The 19,745-nt window shown below is 46.8% G+C and overlaps 1 protein-coding gene across 2 annotated transcripts in view; it reads left to right on the top strand.

The window, feature by feature from the left end:
* Window positions 1-247: 247 nt before the first annotated feature.
* tk2 (thymidine kinase 2) overlaps window positions 248-19,745 on the top strand; it is a 42,241-nt gene continuing 22,743 nt past the window's right edge. Inside the window, exons 1-4 of one of the 2 annotated variants that reach the window (XM_059993288.1) lie at window positions 248-392; window positions 5,488-5,531; window positions 10,656-10,730; window positions 15,702-15,755. In XM_059993288.1, coding sequence (XP_059849271.1) covers window positions 311-392; window positions 5,488-5,531; window positions 10,656-10,730; window positions 15,702-15,755 — 255 coding nt within the window. In that variant the 5' untranslated portion in view covers window positions 248-310. The remainder of the gene's footprint in view (window positions 393-5,487; window positions 5,532-10,655; window positions 10,731-15,701; window positions 15,756-19,745) is intronic. The other variant, XM_059993290.1, reaches the window with a different exon arrangement.

The following is a 19,745-nucleotide window of genomic DNA, read 5'->3' as shown; positions in this document are numbered from 1 at the left end:
TACTACCGACGTAACCCGCAAGATAACCTTTAGGGAATCCTGCACGAGGGCTGTACGTTTGATTTTTGAAGTTGTTCATCGTTTATAAAACGATGCTTCCCGTATGCTTCTCATACTCCCTGCTCCTGACGTTCACCGCCTTGTTGTTATTTTAACGCCAGTGAGATGGCACTGTCCCTTTAAGGCGGGCAGGAGGAAATGATACCGGGAGGATGTTACATTCCTGCAGGGGCGGGGCGGGACGGGATTGAAACGCTTCCGTGTGCAGAACGGGTGATGAGACTCCAGTTCCCATATCTCCCGAGTTTGAATGTGCGTGGGCAGGCTGCTGCAGATGGCCGTGTGGTGTTGGAATCGGTTTCACCGGCTGCTGAAGCCCCGCGGCTGTGCAGGTGGGTAAATGCGGGAACCCCGTTGTGATCAGTGTTCCGGCATTTCCACCATTGAGTCACAATCTCTGCATATTCGTATTTCATAACGCCACTAAATAGCCCTCGTGTCGAGGCGCTGCTGTACGGCAAAACCCCCTCAATTCGCCACCCTCACGAGGATATACTACGGAGGAGCATCTTTATGGGCAATACGGGGGGGGGGGGGGACGGGATATAATTTTAAGGTGTTGGGAGAAAATATAGGAGGGATATCAGAGGTAGGCTTTTTACACAGTGGTGGGTGTGCGGAACACACGGCCGGGGTGGTGGTAGAGGCAGATAGACGAGGGATATTTAAGAGAGTCTGGGATAGACACATAAATGAAAGAAACATAAAGGGAAGCGCTAGATTGATCCTGGAGTAGGGTCGGCACAGTATTGTGGGCCGAAGGGCCTGTTATGCTGTATTCTTACTCAGAGGATGGTTGCAAGTGTGGACCGAGCTGCCAGCGGGAGTAATGGGTGCCGATTGGAATTCAATGTTTAAGAGAAGTTTGGATGAGTACGTGAATGGGGGAGGCACAGTTCAGAATGGACTAGATGGGCTGAAGGGCCTGGTTCTGTGCTACATGCTCAGGACCTAACGTGTTTCTATTAATACCCCCACAGACTGTATCTCTTAGATGTTACACTGTATAGAAATACTGTATATTTACTAGTGAATTGGATAGGTTCAGGTGTATTATTGTTGTCATGTGTGCTGAGATACGGTGAAAAGTTTTGTATCTGTGCCGATCATTCTTGCATCAAGGCGATACAAAAAAGAGAACAGGAATGGACTGCGGATTAAAGTGTAGTAGTTATAGAGAAAGTGCAGTGCAGGCAGACAAATTGGCAATTTTGGCAACTCCCCCCTCCGGTGAGTTTAAAAAATATATATATTTATTCAGAGGGTGTGGGCTTCACATGGAAGTAAGCTGTGTGCTTAAACTGCCACAGTCCCTGAGAAGCAAGAGAAAATCTGCAGGTGCTGGAAATCCGAGCAACACACACAAAGTGCTGCAGGAACTCAGCAGGCCAGGCAGCATCTGTGGAAAAGATCAGTCGACTTTTCCAGCGTAGACCTGCTCTGCCCAAAACCTCGGCTGTACTCCTTTGAGCTGGATGCAGTCCTCGAGGTGTGTGTGTGTGTATCATCCTCAAAAGGCAGTGTCTGAAGAAGGTGGCACAGATCACATGGGCTGTCACCATCTGAGACATTGCTACCACTGAGGAGCCTGCAGAATCACTGGTGGATATTGTGAAATATATCACTCTGCAGCATCAGTGCCCTGACCTACAAAAAATATAAATTACAATATAAATAGATATGAATTAAATAATCTCAAAGGGGATAACTTCACTAAACTTCATTTGTCCCATCGTTCAAATCTTCCCACAAGCAATGGATTCATTTTCAAGGACTCTTCACCTCATGTTCTCGATATTTATTAATTATTTATTATTTCTTTTTGTATTTACACAGTTTGTTGTCTTGTGCATTCTGGCTGTATACTCTAGTTGGGTGGTCTTTCATTGATTATAGAAACATAGAAATTTACATCACATTACAGGCCCTTCAGCCCACAATGTTGTGCCAACTATGTAACCTACTTTAAAAACTGCCTAGAATTTCCCTAGCGCATAGCTCTCTATTTTTCTAAGCTCCATGTACCTAAGAGGCTCTTAAAAGACCCAATTGTATCCGGTTCCACCACCACCACCAACAATACATTCCACACACCCACCACTCTCTGTGTGAAAAACTTACCCCTGACATCCCTATTTCTAAACACCTTAAAACTATGCCCCCTCATGTTAGCCATTTCAGTCCTGGGAAAAAGCCTCTGACTATCCACACAACCAATGCCTCTCATCATCTTGTACACCTCTATCAGGTCACCTCTCATCGTCTGTCGCTCCAAGGAGAAAAGGCCGAGTTCACTCAACCTATTCTCATAAGGCATGCTCCCCAATCCAGGCAACATCCTTGTAATTCTCTTCTGCACTCTCTATAGTACCCACTATAGGTGATATTAAGGTTATTACTCTATTATGAATTTATTGAGAATGCCCATAAGAAAATGAATCTCAGGGTTGTATATGGTGACATACATATTTTGATATTAAATTTAATTTGAACTTTAGTACAAAAAGGGAGCAGTAAAGACAAAAAATGGTGAGGTAGGGTCCATTCAGAAATCTGATGCAGAGGGAAAGAAGCTAATCCTGAAACGGTGAGTATTTTCGAGCAGCTTCTTCCCCTCCAGCATCAGATTTCAGATGATCCAGGAACCCATTAACAATTCCTCACTAATTTGCTCTTTTTGCATGACTTGCTTATTTTTCATATATTATAATTTATAGTAATTGTCTTTGCACTGTACTGCGGTCACAAAACAACAGGTTTCACAACATATCTGATGCCCACAGTGATTTTGGGGATGCAGCTTCCAGGATTTTGACCCACTGACGGTGATATATTTCCTGGTCAGGTTGGTGTGTGGCTTGGAGGGGTGGTGTTCCCCATGGTTATGTTGCCCTTGCTGGTAGAGGTGCTGATGTCCACGGAGTCTCGGAGTTGCTACAGTGCATCCTGTAGCCAGTACAAACTTCTGTGTGTGAGTGGGTGGGATGCCCATGTGACAGCAGACCAGGTCATGTTCTCTTCTCGTTGTTCACATCAGGAAGGAGATGGGACTCACACCAGGTTCAGGAATAGTTATTACCCCCTGGGCCAGAGGGGGGTAACTTCACTCGGTTTCACTTGCCACATCATTGGAATATTCCCACAACCTGTGGACTCATTTTCAAGGTCTCTTCATCTCACATTCTCGATATCTATTGTTTATTTATTTACCATTATCATTTCTTCTGTTTTATTTGCACAGTTTGTCTTCTGTGCTCTGTTGAATGCCCTAGTTGAGCGGTCTTTCATTGATTCTATTATGGTTATTGTTCTATAGATTTATTGAGTATGCCCACAAGAATATGGATTTCAAGATTGTATATAGTGACATATGAACTTTGAACTTTGTCAAGTCGGCAGCTTTGTCCTGTACGATGTGGAGCTGTTTGAGTTGACCATAAGACATAGAAGCAGACTTAGGCCTTTTGGCCCAACGAGTGCTCCAGCATTCCATCATGGCTGATTTATTTTTCCCCCTCAACCCCATTCTCCTGCCTTCATCCTGTAACCTTTGACACCCTGGCTAATCAAGAACCAAACAACCTCCACTTTATGACTTGGTCTCTACAACCATCTGTAGCAATGAATTCCTCAGATTCATCATGCTCTGGCTAAAGAAGTTCCTCCTCATCTCTATTCTGAGTGGTCCTCCCTATAGGTGAGTGGAATGTGTAGGAGCCAGGCCCCCAGTAAGCTCAGTGCAGGTGTGACAAATATGAACAAAACTGCTTACGGATCTGTTTTGATGAAACGTCTCTGATCTGACACTCTAACTCTCTCTTCATGGATGCTGCCTGACCTACTGAGTTTTTCCACCTTATTTTTTAATACATAAAATTATAACAATTTAGGGATACTCCTGAAGATAGAAACACTTGTTTCTTATTATTACATATACTGAGGTACAGGGTGTATGTTACAGTGGGGAAAATTTTGTTTTGCGTGCCATCCAAACAGATTATTTCATCACGTTAGTATATTGGGGTTTGGTTGGCTGTTCGTCGTCTCCAATGATGACAGGAGGCCTGTGCAGGAGAGTTTTTAAAGTGGTAAAGCCGTTGACAGTTCCACTCTCTCGACCTCAGAAGTCCAAATCCAGTGATATGAACAAGCGTCAGAAGCTGAGGTCATCCCTGGTTGCAGTGGATGACCATCATGTCTTCTGTCCCTTGTCATGGCCTTCCGCTCTCCATGGAGCGTTGCAGTACCACCTTCCTGGCCATTGGATCTCACTATAGATCTCCTCTGCTCAGTCCGCTGGAGCTGACGTTGCGTGCTAGGACAGGCATAACGACATTGAGGTAGCGCAAAGGGGAACAATAACAATGCAGAATAAAGTGTTACAGAGAAAGGGCAGAGCAGGCAGGCAATGAGATGCAAGTAATATTGAGGTAGATTGTGAGGTCAAGAGTCTACTTCATTGTACTAAGGAGCTGTTCAATATTCTTATAACAGCGAGGTAGGATCGGTCCTTCAGCCTTGTACTGAAGACTTGCCTTTCATAGGTTAATCTGCAGCAAACGCGTCTTCTGTAGTTTTCACGAGGTCCCTGAGACCACAGAAAGAATCCAGTGTGACTAGGATGTTTCCTATAGTGGGGGAGTCTAGGACCAGAGGGACAGATAGAGTGGATGTGGAGAGGATGTTTCCTATAGTGGGGGAGTCTAGGACCAGAGGGACAGATAGAGTGGATGTGGAGAGGATGTTTCCTATAGTGGGGGAGTCTAGGACCAGAGGGACAGATAGAGGGGATGTGGAGAGGATGTTTCCTATAGTGGGTGAGTCTAGGACCAGAGGGACAGATAGAGGGGATGTGGAGAGGATGTTTCCTGTGGTGGGGGAGTCTAGGACCAGAGGGCACAGATAGAGGGGATGTGGAGAGGATGTTTCCTATAGTGGGGGAGTCTAGGAGCAGAGGGACAGTCACAGGGAAAGTGTGGGCAGACAATAAGGTACAGGATAGAAACTGTTCTTGAGCTGGAAGTATGTGCTTCATTTTCTGCCCGATGGGAGAGAGAAGGGAGGTGTCTGGGGTGGGAGGGGTCTTTGACCATGCTGGCAGCTTTACTGAGGCAGTGAGGAGTGTAGACAGAGTCCGTGGAGGGGAGTCTGGTTCCTGTGATGTGCTGAGCAGTTTCCTGCCGTCACAGGCAGAGCGGTGGCCATACCAAGCCTTGATAGAATGCCTTCTGTTGTGAATCAGTAAAAATTGGTGAGGGTCAAAGGGGGCAATGACAGATTTCTCTAGGGAGTAGAGGTTAGCTGTGGTTTGTGTGTGCCGCACTGCCCTGTCCCTGCCTTCCTGCTGCTCACTGTGTCCTGGTCTCTCTCTCTCTCTCTCTCTCTCTCGTCGTGCTGTTCACCTAAAATGGGTTTTGTATCTTCCAGCTCGATTTCTCAGTGGTGGAGTGACAGAGGAGAAGAAGCTGGTGGTACGTATTTTATCACCAACATTATCCCGCCTGTAGTATGTGTACATTCAGCAGAAACCTGTGTGGCTAGATGTTTGATTAATCTGTCATAAATTGGGGGACTGCTTTGTCGAGCACCAGCAAAGGTGGAATTTTCCGGTGGCCAACCATTTTAATTCCTATTCCTTTTTCCATTCCCGCCCTGGTCCATGGCCTCTTCCTGTGCCACGATGAGGTCACCCTCAGGGTGGAGGAGCAACACCTCTTATGCTGTCTGAGTTGCCCCAGCCTGTTGGCATGAATATTGATTTCTCCCTCTGGTTTAAAAAAAAATCCCTCCACCTTTCCTCTTCTGATATTCTCCACTCTAGCCTCTTACCTCCTCTTCTCACCTGCTCCACTCTCTTCACTGATCAGATTCCTCCTCCTCCAGCCTTTTACCTTTCCTACCCACCTGGCTTCATTTATCACCTTCTAGCTAGCCTCCTTCCCCTTCCTCCTCCTTTTTATTCTGCCATCTTCCCCCTTCCGTTCCAGTCCTGAAAGAGGGTTTCGGCCTGAAACATCAACTGTTTATTCCTATCTGTAGATGTTGCCTGACTTGCTGATTTCCTCCAGCATTCTGTGTGTGTTGCTCTGGACTTCCAGTGTCTGTAGAATCTCTCGTGCTTGCATTAATGGAAATATTTACTTTTCTTGGGGACTGTGCAGTTTCTGTCCCGTGAGCCACCTGTAGTGTAAAATCTACCTGTGTCTGACACCAGCAGTCGTATCATTGCTGGAGGTTCAGTTTTTTTTAAACCAGAGATTTCAGGATCAGTTGGGTGTTGGAGTGGAGATGCCTCTCTACCAAAGGAGGTCCAAGGCACTTCTTCCCTCCGATAGCCTGTAGGTCACCCTTGGGCAAAGTGTAGCACCTGCTTAGCCCCCGATCAGGGTCATGTGAAGCCAAGGGAGCAGGTGGTGGATGGTCGTATGAGCAGCCGGTGCGTATCACAAGTCCTGGTTACTGACACGAAGCAGACAGTCTCTGAAGGGTATTGATTAGGGCTGGGTTCATCAGTTTTGTAAAGACGCTGCCTGGAAGAAGGCAATGGAAAACCACTTCTGTGGAAAAATTTACCGAGAACAATCGTCCACGTCATACAACACGGCACATAATGATGATGTCAGAATCAGGTTTATTACCACTGACATTAGTTGTGAAATTTGTTTTATGTTGGCAATACAGTAAAAGCCATATTTAAAAATAACATAACAACAGGTACTGAGTATGGTGAGGCCTAATTTTGAGTATCGTGTGCAGTTTTGGTCACTGACCTACAGGAAAGATGTCAGTAATGTTTGAAGAGTTACAGAGAAAATTTATATGCCATGTGTGGAGGGCCCGAGTTATGAGGAAAGATTGAATAGGTCAGGACTTTATTCCTTGGAACATAGAAGATTGAGAGGAGATTTGATAAAGATGCACAAAATTAAGGGGTACAGATAGGGTAAGTGCAAGCAGGCTTTTTCCATTGAGGGTGGGTGGGGCTACAACCAGTGGTCATGCGTTAAGACTGAAAAGTGGGATGTTTAAGGCAAATATGAGGGGAAACTTCTTCACTCAGAGGGTCATGAGAGTGTGGAACAAACTGCCAATACAAATGGTGCATGGGAGCTTGATTTCAATTTTTATGAAAAATCTGGATAGGTACATGGGTGGTAGGGGCATGGAGGGCTATGGTCCCACTGCAGGTCAAGTAGGCAGTTTAATGGTTTGGCTTGGACTAGATGGGCTGAAGGGCCTGTTTCTGTGCTATACTTTTCTATGACGATGTAAAAAAAAGTATTGCAAAATAGTGAGTTAGTGTCAAATCTGGTGATACTGATCAGAGGCTCTGTGAAAGTCAATAATGAGGTGTAAAACTCGGTGCTTATGGCCATTTTGTTAAGTGTTACAAGATCAAACAAAGAAGAGACAAATAGAAATTGTGGTTGTCTCATTATCAGACAAATTTCCAGCGATAAGAATTAATGCATAAAATAGTCAGATTCAGGTGGCATGACACCTGTTACAGAAAAACAGAGAAGCTTCTGGAAAAGCACAGAATCAGCTAGATACAACTACTGGAAAACTTACTGAACAATTATGTGTATACAGATGATTATATAAAATACAAGCAAGCGCAGGGCAATTAAACTATAGGGGAAATACTGGAAAAATACAATTCTTTTAACCTAATCCAGTAAATGGGTTCATTGTCCATTCAGAAATCTGATGGTGGTGGGGAAGAAGCTGTTTCTGAAACGATGAGTGTGTGTCTTCAGGCTCCTGTATTGGTTAACTGAGGTTTTCAGATACTGGAATGTGAACACTGGCAAGGCCAGCATTTATAGCCTCTGATGGTGGGACTGAGCCTCCTTGAACGACTGCAGACCTGATGCAGGTGCTCCTATGTTGTCATTCATTTATTTAGAGATACAGCACAGAACAGGCCCTTGCAGCCCAACAGACTGCACCGTATGGCAACACACCGATTTAACCCTAGCCTAATCACAGGACACTCTGCAATGACCATTGACCCACTAACTGGTGCGTCTTTGGAATGTGGGGAAAAACTGGATCACTCGGAGGAAACCCACGCGGTTCGTAGGGAGAACGTACAAATGGTGGCTGAATTGAGCTCTGAACTCCGTCACTCCAAGTTGTAATAGTGTCTGGCTAACCGCTACACCTTGGTTTCAAAGTTCCACAATTTAGACCCTGTGAGAATGAAGGATTGGTGGGATCCTTCCAAAGGTTGGTGGTATTGTGGATAGTGTAGAAGGTTGTAAGTTACAATGGGACATGGGCAGGATGCAGAGCTGGGCTGACATGTGCCAGATGGCGTTCAGTCCAGAGAATTCACTTCAGAAAATGGCAGAGTACAGGGTTAATGGCAGGATTCTTAGCAATGTGGAGGAACAGAGGGATCTTGGGGTCCATGTCTGTGGATCACTTGAAGTTGGTAGGGTTGTTTAGAAGTTGTATGAAGTGCTGGCCTTCAGTAGTCAGGAGATTGAGGTCTAGAGTTGTGAGGTAATGTTGCGGCTCTGTAAAACCCTGGTTGGGCCACACTTGGAGTATTGTGTTCAGCTCTTGTTGCCTCGTAATAGGAATGATTTGAAAGCTTCAGAGAGGGTGCAGAGGAGATTTACCAGGATGCTGCCTGGATTAGAGAGGGTGCAGAGGAGATTTACCAGGATGCTGCCTGGATTAGAGAGGGTGCAGAGGCGATTTACCAGGATGCTGCCTGGATTAGAGAGGGTGCAGAGGAGATTCACCAGGATGCTGCCTGGATTAGAGAGGGTGCAGAGGCGATTTACCAGGATGCTGCCTGGATTAGAGAGGGTGCAGAGGAGATTCACCAGGATGCTGCCTGGATTAGAGAGGGTGCAGAGGAGATTCACCAGGATGCTGCCTTGGTTAGAGAGCACGGCTTATGAGAATAGGTTGAGAGAGCCGGGGCTTTTCTCTGTGGAGCAAAGGAGGATGAGAGGTGACTTGATTGAAGTGTACAAAATTACAGAATGGGTTTCCCCAGGGCAGAAATGGCTAATACCAGGGAGCATGTTTTTAAAGTGATTGGAGGAAAGTCAAAGGAGGTAGTAAAGATAGATACATAGGGGGCATAGAACAATACAGCACTGGAACAGGCCATTCAGCCCACAATGTTGTGCTGAACCAGCTAAAAAGTAAATCAAAAACACCCAAAAAACGAATCCCTCCTACCTACACAATGTCCATATCCCTCCATCTTCCTCACATTCATGTGCCTATCTAAACATCTGTTAAAAGCCTCTCATGTATTTGCCTCTGCCACATTGCCGGGCAGCGCATTCCTGGCACCTATGACTCTTGGAGAAAATAAAACTTGCCCCTCACATCCCCTTTGAACCTACCCCCTCTCTCCTTCAATGCATGGCCTCTGACATTGGACATTTCAGCCCTGGCAAACAGATACCCTGTCCATTCTGTCTATGCTTCTCATAATCTTATAAACCTCTTATCAGATCTCCCCTCAGCCTCCAGCCTTCAGAGAAAACAACCCAAGTTTATGCAGCCTCTTGTGATAGCACGTCCTCTAAACCAGGCAGCATCCTGGGAAACCTCTTCTGCACCCTCTCCAAAACCTCAACATCCTTCCTATAGTGGGGCGACCAGAACTGTACGCAATACTCCAGACGTGGCCCAACCAGAGTTTTATGAAGTTGCAACAAATCCTCCTGACTTTCGAACTCAATGCCTTGACTAATAAAGGCAAGCATTGCATAAGCCGCCTTAACCACCTTATCAGCCTGTGTAGCCACTATCAAGGACATTTTAGAAACTCTTGGGTACGTGGATGATAGAAAATGGATGGATGTGTGGGAGGGAAGGGTTCGATTGACCTCAGAGCAGGTTTAAAGGGTTGGCACACCACTGTTCTGTGTTCTATGATGCCTACAGGTGCTCGGCATTGGACATTTGTATCAGTGGGAACAGTAGTGAGTTTCCCAAACTCTCCCGCTTTCTTTCATCTCCGGTAATCTGAGGGACATTCAAAATAAATTTATTATCAAGGTCACCATATGCAAACCAGATTCATTTTCTTGTGGGCATTCACAGTAAATACAAACAAAAATAATAATAAATATTGAGAATATGAAATGAAGACTCGTTGAAAGTGAGTCTATAGGTCGTGGAAACAATTCCGTGATGGGTAAAGTTATCCCCTCTGCTTCAAGAGCCTGATGTTTGAAAGGTCATAACTGTTCCTGAACCTGGTGTGGGTCTTGAGGCTCCTGTACCTCCTTCCTGATGGCAGCAGTGAGAAGAGAGCATGGCCTGGGTGGTGGGAGTCCCTGGGTGGAGGGGGCTTTACCCATGATAGACTGGACTGTATCCATTACTTTTTGTAGGATTTTCTGTTCAAGGGCCTTGGTGTTTCCATACCAGGCTGTGATGCAACAAGTCATCTTACTTTTCACTGCAAGACTATAGAAGTTTGTGGAAGTTTTAGATGTCATGCTGAATTTTCACAAACTTCTAAGGAAGTACAGGTGCTGCTGTGCTTTCTTTGTAGTAGCATTTGCATGCCTTCTGAGGATGGAAACCAAATAACTGCTCGTGTTTCATTTCAGATCTGCGTTGAAGGGAACATTGCAAGTGGAAAGACCACGTGCTTGGAATATTTTGCAAGATACAGTAACATTGAGGTAAGTAACGGCCTGTATAAGTGTTTTGAATTCATTCTTACAATGTGGGAGTACTGCCAGGGTTGGCTCTCTTGTCCATCCCGATTCCAGTATTTAGTTGATGCAGGGATGCAGTTGTTAGAATCTCCATAGAAACATTGGCTGTTTATTCCACTCTGCACCCAGCCTTGAGACACCAGGCCAGGTCATTTGATTACAAACAATTGGTTTATTGATCATTACAGAATGTCTCTCTGGTGCTTCTCACTCCCTCTCCTTTTTCTAGCCATGATTCCCGTCTCCCTACTCCCTTCCCACTCTCAGTCCACAATACAGACCCATATCAGAATCGAGTTTATCATCACTCACATCTGTCATGAAATTTGTTTTCCTTAGCGGCAGCAGTACATTGCAATATATAAAATTACTACAGTACTGTGCAAAAGTCTTGGACACTTGGCTATATATATTTGCCAAACCACTTTAGTACTGTATTTGAGATAATCACCCCTGCGGTCAGTAGCATTGGCTACAGACAGTAGCTTGCCAGGGTCCTCTGTCCCGGGCCAGTCTTTCACTTTGTCTCCAGGTGGAGCCCATTTTCAAAGATCCTTCCTCTCCCAGGGATGAGGCCTTTGGAGTTTATGTTGGCATTTTCCAGGATGGGATTGCTAGCCCCATGTCCAAACTTCTACCACAAAACAACAAGTTTCAGATCTTATGTCAGTGATAATAAACCTGATCCATCCATAACTCCATGATGGACCATGGACCAAACACTTGTCTATTTATTCATACGGTACAGAGAATCTCAGCCATTTTCTCACTGACTTTGTGGAGATTGTGCTGTCTCCTGATGATTCTGGGTAGATTCCGGATTCCCGGCAGCTCTCAACACATGGCACAGGAAGAGGCTCTTTGGCTCTGCATGTCTGTGCTCACTGCCAATTCTTTGAGTGGGAGCGGTCTTTTATTTGTCCCTCAGTGGTAGTGGTCTCGTAACTCCCACTTCCACACCCCCACTGCCCAGATTGACCCTCCTGGACCTTCCTCCGCCGTATGTTGGACGCAGGGAGGTCGATATGCGCCTGGACTCACAGAAGCCCAATATAGATCAAAGTCAATATCCTTTGTGTCACCATATCCTATCTGAGATTCATTTTCTTGTGGGCATTCACACTAGATACAAAAAAGTGCAATAGAATCAATGAAGGGCTATACTCAAGCAACAATGTGCAAAAGGCAAACTGTGCAAATACTAAAATAAATAAGTAATAAATAGTATTTGGAACAGGAGTTGTAGAGTCATTGAACATGAGTCCATAGGTTGTGGAATTGGCTCAGTGTTGGGGTGAGTGAAGTTATCAACACCAGTTCAGGAGCCTGATAGTTGAGGGGTAATAACTGTTCCTGAACCTGGTGGTGTGGGACCTCCTTCCTGCTGGCGGTAGTGAGAAGAGAGCATGGCCTGGGTGGTAGAGGGTGGGGAGGGTGTAGGAGGGGTTTTCATCACCTGTTTACGGAAAGATTTAAGAGGGACAACTATTTTCCCCCCAAGGGTGGTATCTATGTGGAATGGTTCAGGGCAAGACATTGACAACATATGGAAAGCTCTTGCACAGGTACATGGATAGGAAAGGATTAGAGTAGAGGTTCCCAACCCGGGGACCTTGAGCCCCTCAGTTGATGGTAGAGGTCCATGACATGAAAAGAAGTTGTAGAGGGATATGGGTGAGATGGGAGTACCTTAGATGACCATCTTAGTTGGCATATGTGAATTGGACTGAATGACCTTGTTTCCTTGCTGTGGCTTCAATGAGATCACTCCTTAACTGAGTAAAGGAGATAAAAGTCTTGGCTAAGCAAGTCTACCTAACACAATAAATCTCAATTACTCTAGGGATGTTTGAGTTTGGGAACCCTTCAAGACCCACGTGTCACACTGACTGTTCCTCAGCAGGTTGGCTTGGCGTAGAATTGCCTTAAGGGCAGGGACTGGGGGCTGGAGGCCTGGAGGTGGCCTGTCTCTGTGGGTGGAGGCCTGTCTTTGTGAGAGTGGGTGGGTGGGAGAGGCCCGCCTGGGGTTGGAGGCAAGTGCACGTGTGTGTGTGTGACAGAGAAAAAGGGGTTTGTTTTTTGTTTGTTGCTGTTGTTATTGTTGCTTTGTCATTCTGCTGAGCATTGTGGGCATGTAATGTTGCTGCTGGAAAATAAGGTGACAGCTATGGGCCGCTCCCAGAATATCCTTGGGTTGTCTTGGCTGTTTGAATATTGAAAGGCCTAGATAGACTGGATGTGAAGATGATTTTTCCTATAGTGAGTGAGTCTAGGACCAGAGGGCTGGGCATCAGAATAGAGGGACGTCCATTTCTTTAACCAGAGAGTGGTGAATCTATGGAATTCATTGCCATAGACAGCTGTGAAGACCAAGTCACTGGGTATGTTTAAAGCGGAGATTGATTAGTCAGCGTGTCAAAGATTACGGGGAGAAAGCAGGAGAATGTAGGTGAGAGCAGACTCAGTGGGCCGAATGGCCTAATTTTGCTTCTGTCTTCTGGTCGTCAGGATCAGTCAGTTGTATTATCACTGACAAAGTAGTGAAATTTGTTTTGCAGAGCAGTACAGAGCAATATAAAATGTGCTATAAATTGCGCAGTTATAAACAGAGGGTGGCACAGCAGCATAGCCTTAGCACAGTGCTGTACAGTATCAGAGACCCAGGTTCAATTCCCACCATTATCTGTAAGGAGTCTGTACGTTCTCCCTGTGGCCGCGTGGGTTTCCTCTGGGTGTTCCTGTTTCCTCCCACATTCCAAAGACTTACTGGTTGGTAGGTTAATTGCTCAATGTAAATTTTCCCGTGATTCAGCCAGGGTTAAATCGGGAGTTGCTGTAAGGGCCTGCTCAGTGTTGTATATCAATAAATAAATCAAATGAAAATGCAGCAAGCAGTGCAAAAAGAGAGAGCAAGTACTGAGGTAGTGTCCATGGGTTCATGGTCCAATCAGCAAATACTGAGGTAGTGTTCATGGGTTCATCGTCCAATCAGCGAATACTGAGGTAGTGTTCATGGGTTCATCGTCCAATCAGCAAATACTGAGGTAGTGTTCATGGGTTCATCGTCCAATCGGCAAATACTGAGGTAGTGTTCATGGGTTCATCGTCCAATCAGCGAGTACTGAGGTAGTGTTCATGGGTTCATCGTCCAATCGGCAAATACTGAGGTAGTGTTCATGGGTTCATCGTCCGATCAGCGAATACTGAGGTTGTGTTCATGGGTTCATCGTCCAATCAGCAAGTACTGAGGTAGGGTTCATGGGTTCATCGTCCAATCGGCAAATACTGAGGTAGTGTTCATGGGTTCATGGTCCAATCAGCAAATACTGAGGTAGTGTTCATGGGTTCATCGTCCAATCGGCAAATACTGAGGTAGTGTTCATGGGTTCATCGTCCAATCAGCGAGTACTGAGGTAGTGTTCATGGGTTCATCGTCCAATCAGCAAGTACTGAGGTAGTGTTCATGGGTTCATCGTCCAATCGGCAAATACTGAGGTAGTGTTCATGGGTTCATCGTCCAATCAGCGAATACTGAGGTAGTGTTCATGGGTTCATCGTCCAATCAGCGAGTACTGAGGTAGTGTCCATGGGTTCATCGTCCAATCAGCAAATACTGAGGTAGTGTTCATGGGTTCATCGTCCAATCAGCAAGTACTGAGGTAGTGTTCATGGGTTCATCGTCCAATCAGCAAATACTGAGGTAGTGTTCATGGGTTCATCGTCCAATCAGCAAGTACTGAGGTAGTATTCATGGGTTCATCGTCCAATCAGCAAATACTGAGGTAGTGTTCATGGGTTCATCGTCCAGTCAGCGAGTACTGAGGTAGTGTTCATGGGTTCATCGTCCAATCGGCAAGTACTGAGGTAGTATTCATGGGTTCATCGTCCAATCAGCGAGTACTGAGGTAGTGTTCATGGGTTCATCGTCCAATCAGCGAATACTGAGGTAGTGTTCATGGGTTCATCGTCCAATCAGCGAGTACTGAGGTAGTGTTCATGGGTTCATCGTCCAATCGGCAAATACTGAGGTAGTGTTCATGGGTTCATCGTCCAATCAGCAAATACTGAGGTAGTGTTCATGGGTTCATCGTCCAATTGGCAAATACTGAGGTAGTGTTCATGGGTTCATCGTCCAATCAGCAAGTACTGAGGTAGTATTCATGGGTTCTTCGTCCAGTCAGCGAGTACTGAGGTAGTGTTCATGGGTTCATCGTCCAATCAGCAAGTACTGAGGTAGTGTTCATGGGTTCATCGTCCAATCAGCAAGTACTGAGGTAGTGTTCATGGGTTCATCGTCCAATCAGCAAGTACTGAGGTAGTGTTCATGGGTTCATCGTCCAATCGGCAAATACAGAGGTAGTGTTCATGGGTTCATCGTCCAATCGGCAAATACAGAGGTAGTCTTTGTGGTTCATTGTCCAATCAGCGAGTACTGAGGTAGTCTTTGTGGTTCATTGTCCATTCAGAAATTGGATGGTGGAGGGAATCACCGATCAGTGTGTGTCTTCAGGATCCAGTAGCTCCTCCCTGATGGTAGCAGTGAGAAGGTGATTGGAGTCCTAATGACAGATGCCACATTTTTGAGGCATTGCTTTTTTGAAGATGACCTTGATGTGGGGAAGCTAGTGCCCATGATAGAATTGGCTTATGGTCTTAATGCAACTGACACATGTAAATATGATAAATAAATGTATCTGAATCTTTGACAGTAAGGGCCTCTAATCCTAGTTTATTAGCACCATCACTGCTGTGAGTGTGAAAGCCATGTCCTTAAGAAACAAGACGAGAATTAGGCCATTCAGCCCATCGGGTTTGTTCTGCCATTCTACCATGGCTGATTTATTATCCCTCTCAACCCCATTCTCCTGTCTACTCGTCCTTGGCCTCTTACTCTGCCAGCCGTATAAACTTCTATTTTCCTCTCGATTGTCTCAGGTTCTTCTGGAGCCGGTCTCAAAATGGAGGAACATCTGGAACCACAATCTACTGGTAAGGACAAGGGTGTTGACTTGGATGCTTTAGGGGGATGTGCCAGCAAGCTCAGGGAAACTGAGAGGAGCTTCAGAATCTAAAAGGGGGAACTGCGTGTACAGGAAAGCAAGAAGTTTCAGAAATGAGTGAACTTTGACCAAAGCTTCACAGGCACGTCCCTCCTCATCACTGGCAATTCCTACAGGAAGTGCTGCTTCAAGAAGGCAACTTCTATTATTGAAGATCCCCACCATCTGGGTCACGCCATCTTCTCACAGCTACCATCAGGCAGGAGATACAGAAACGCGAAGTTTAATTGTCGTTCAACCATACGTGTGTATAGCCGAATGAAACAGTGTTCCTCTGGGGCCAAGGTGCAAATCACATTACCCACAGCACACAGCACGAATAGCACATGTGGCTCTTATTTCAGAAAGCAGACACAAGGAAGAAAAAAATAAAACCCTAACTCCTTGAGAGGCAGGTTTGTACCTGCTGGTTTCCAGGGATATTGTAGAATGCTTATCACCCTGGTCACCGTAGAGCTGTCTAACACACTGCGACAATGTATTAATGTTTCATGTCGTCTTGCGAGATTACCCGCACTGTGAGCTGGGTCTCCGCTTGAGCGGACCAAATGATGGCATGTTCTTGCCAGAACTTGGAGCTTGACAGCGATGGTGTTTGCAGTCATGATTGTTCAATGAATGAAATCACTCCAGAATCATCTGGAGGACCTTGTAGAGTGAATTCTGCCTAATGAAATCAAGGCAGTGTGTACATTTACATGTGTTAGCAATTTTCAGTGGTGTGTTGGTCGGGGGGGTGACGTGCAACAGAAGACAATTCAACTATTATTGAGAACAAAGAAATTATTGTAACACTTACCCACAGGCTGGTATATGTCTAGGGGAAAAAGGGATCCAGCCACTCTCCAACCCACCTCCCGTACACGCAGGTGCTGTGAGAATCGAGTTTACGCCTCGAGCCCGCCAACAGTATCAAATCCACAACAAATACCGTTATGAAATACACTTTAAAGAGTTTACTAAAATTAAAAAGAGTAGTAAGCAATACAATATATATACACAAGGAAAAAAACAAAAGGCGCCACTTATCAAAGTTCAGTCTGTTTAGTGCACTCGTTGGAGCTCAATCAACGAACCAATCGACCCATCCGGCCGTCGCACCTGGGACCACCCCGGTGGTCTTACGAGCAGTCCAGCACACGTCCACCTTCTTCCATGTCTTCCTCGGCCTCTCCCAAAAAAACCCGCGAAAACCCCTCTCCCAAGTTCCCAGCATCACAAGACACAATGACATTCCCCATTGATTAACAAATGAATACAATTACCATATCAGCCATTCTAAAGTGAAACAACGGCTAGAGAAACACTTATCCGACAAAGAAACATTCCTACTTGTAACAAACCAAAGAGGCCATTTTGAGTAACATACCCAGGACATTGTACATTCTCTCCCCACCAGCAAATGTCATGCCCTCATGGCATTACTAGAGGTCCCCAAAGCTTCTTGCAACACACAAAACCCAACCCAGGTGCAGAAGGCAATGACATAACTACCCAGAGCAGTAGAAATCACACTCGGTTCTCCCGGTACCACATATGTCAACCGCTCCGGGGGGCGCCTAATCCTCTGAGATCTCCATACCCCTTCTGCCCCACTGGGCTCCCTCGTCACCTGCGAACCCACTGTCTCGGACACCCCAGGTCTACCTGACAGACCCGCACCCCCTTCCTCACAGGGGTCCTCCCTCACCCGAGATCTCTCCGGCTCACGCTCAGATTCCACCCTCTCTCCCACCAATGTAGGCTGCCTCTCCATCTGACCCTCAAGACCTTCCCTCCTCTCACCCAATTCAGTATGGGAAGGGCCAGGAGCCTCCTCTCCTGGTACTGGAGCACTAGCGAATGGGAACAGGACCCACTCATCTGAGTCGTCCTCCTCTGAATCGGTAGCCATTCCCGAGTGAGGGACCCGTCCCCGCTCTTCAGCAGCGGGCTCTTCCCGTTCTCCGCTCCCTCGCAGAGTCCTTGTACTGGGCGTAACCTCCCACTCGGGCTCCTTATCCACCTGCACCGCTTGACCCAGTGGCAGCAGGTGATTCCTATGGAGTACCTTGATAGGCCCTTTTCCATCCTCGGGTTTCACCCGGTAAACTGGCAGGTTCGGCATCTGGCTCTCTATTACATAGGGGCTGGCCGCCCATCGATCTGCCAACTTGTGCTTACCAGGGAGTCCCAAATTCCGTAAAAGGACCCGGTCGCCCGGTAATAATTGTACAAACTTCACCTTTCGATCATACCGCATCTTATTCCGCTGATTTTGTTTGGTAGCCGCCGCCTCGGCCAACTCGTACGCCCGCTGTAACTCCCTCTTCATGTCGGACACGTACTTTAGATGGGACTTCCCGGGAAATTCACCCACTCCACCTCCAAAACACACGTCAATGGGCAACCTCGCTTCCCGCCCAAACATCAGATACTAGGGTGAATACCCTGTAGCCTCATTGCGAGTACAATTGTAACAGTGAACCAATTGTCCAATATGACGACTCCACCTGCTTTTCTGCCCAATCTCCAGCGTCCCAAGCATATCCAACAGGGTCCTGTTGAATCTCTCTGGCTGAGGATCTCCCTGTGGGTGGTAAGGGGTAGTCCTGGATTTCTCAACCCCAAGCATAGTCAGTAATTCCTGGATAAGGCGGCTCTCAAAGTCCCGCCCCTGATCACTATGGATTCGCCTGGGAAGGCCGTAATGCACAAAGTACTTCTCCCATAGCACCTTCGCCACTGTCGTCGTCTTCTGATCCTTGGTGGGAAATGCCTGAGCATAGCGAGTGTAATGATCGGTGATGACTAATACATTCGCGGTGTTGCTGGTGTCAGGCTCAATCGACAAGAAATCCATACATACCAGGTCCAGAGGTCCCGCACTCTGCAAGTGCGACAGTGGAGCCGCCAACGCTGGCAGGGTCTTCCTCTGGATGCAACGACGGCATCCCCTACAGTATTCTTCGACGTCCCCCCTCATCCGGGGCCAGTAGAACCGGTCTTTGAGTAATCCATATGTCTTTTCCACCCCCAAATGTCCAGAATCATCATGTAAGGCCTGGAGTACAGTCTGGTGATACTCCTCTGGCAGGACCAGTTGCCAACAGCGGGGTTGGTCCGGAGGCGTTGTTACCCGGTACAAGATTTTGTTCTTTAACTTCAACCGAGACCACTCCTTCAACAACAGAGGCACGTATGGGTGTTTCGCCTTCTCAGCCAACGCCCCATCCCCCTTCTCGACCGCTCTCCACACTGTGCCAATGCCCGGGTCATTTTGCTGAGCAGTTGCCACTTCCCCCGGACTCAGTTCCGGCAACTGTTTAGTCCCCAGAGCGGTCAGGTCACAGTAAACTAGGGGTATGGCGTCGTCAAAAACCCCCAAATGGTCCATGGCTCGTTCCAGCCTCCCTCTTCCCTCGGCCTTCACGGTGATAACAAACTGACACATCGCCTTCACTCCAGGGGCAGGGACACTCTCCCACTCCTCGTCCTTCTCCTCCTCCCCCGGCTCCCGACGAGACAATGCATCCGCATCGATATTCTTGCTTCCGGGGCGGTACCTCAGGCTGAAATCATATACCGACAATGCCGCCAGCCACCGATGTCCTGTGGCATCCAGCTTCGCCGAAGTCAAAATATAAGTGAGAGGATTGTTATCCGTTCTCACCTCAAACTTGGCTCCGTAAAGGTAATCGCCCAGCTTGTCCACCACCGCCCACTTCAGCGCCAGGAACTCCAACTTGTGAGTGGGATAGTTTCTCTCCGATGGCGACAAGCTTCGGCTGACAAAGGCTACCGGCCTCAATGCTTTGCCATGCTCCTGGTACAGAACAGCCCCGAGACCCTCTCGGCTGGCATCCGTGTGCAGCACATATGGCTTCTGGGGATCGGCAAAAGCCAACACCGGGGCCTGGGTCAGTGCCCTTTTCAAAGA

This window comes from Hypanus sabinus, chromosome 17 (genome assembly GCF_030144855.1).
Source record: "Hypanus sabinus isolate sHypSab1 chromosome 17, sHypSab1.hap1, whole genome shotgun sequence".
Classification (NCBI taxonomy): domain Eukaryota; kingdom Metazoa; phylum Chordata; class Chondrichthyes; order Myliobatiformes; family Dasyatidae; genus Hypanus; species Hypanus sabinus.
This window is presented reverse-complemented; position numbering and strand designations above follow the sequence as displayed.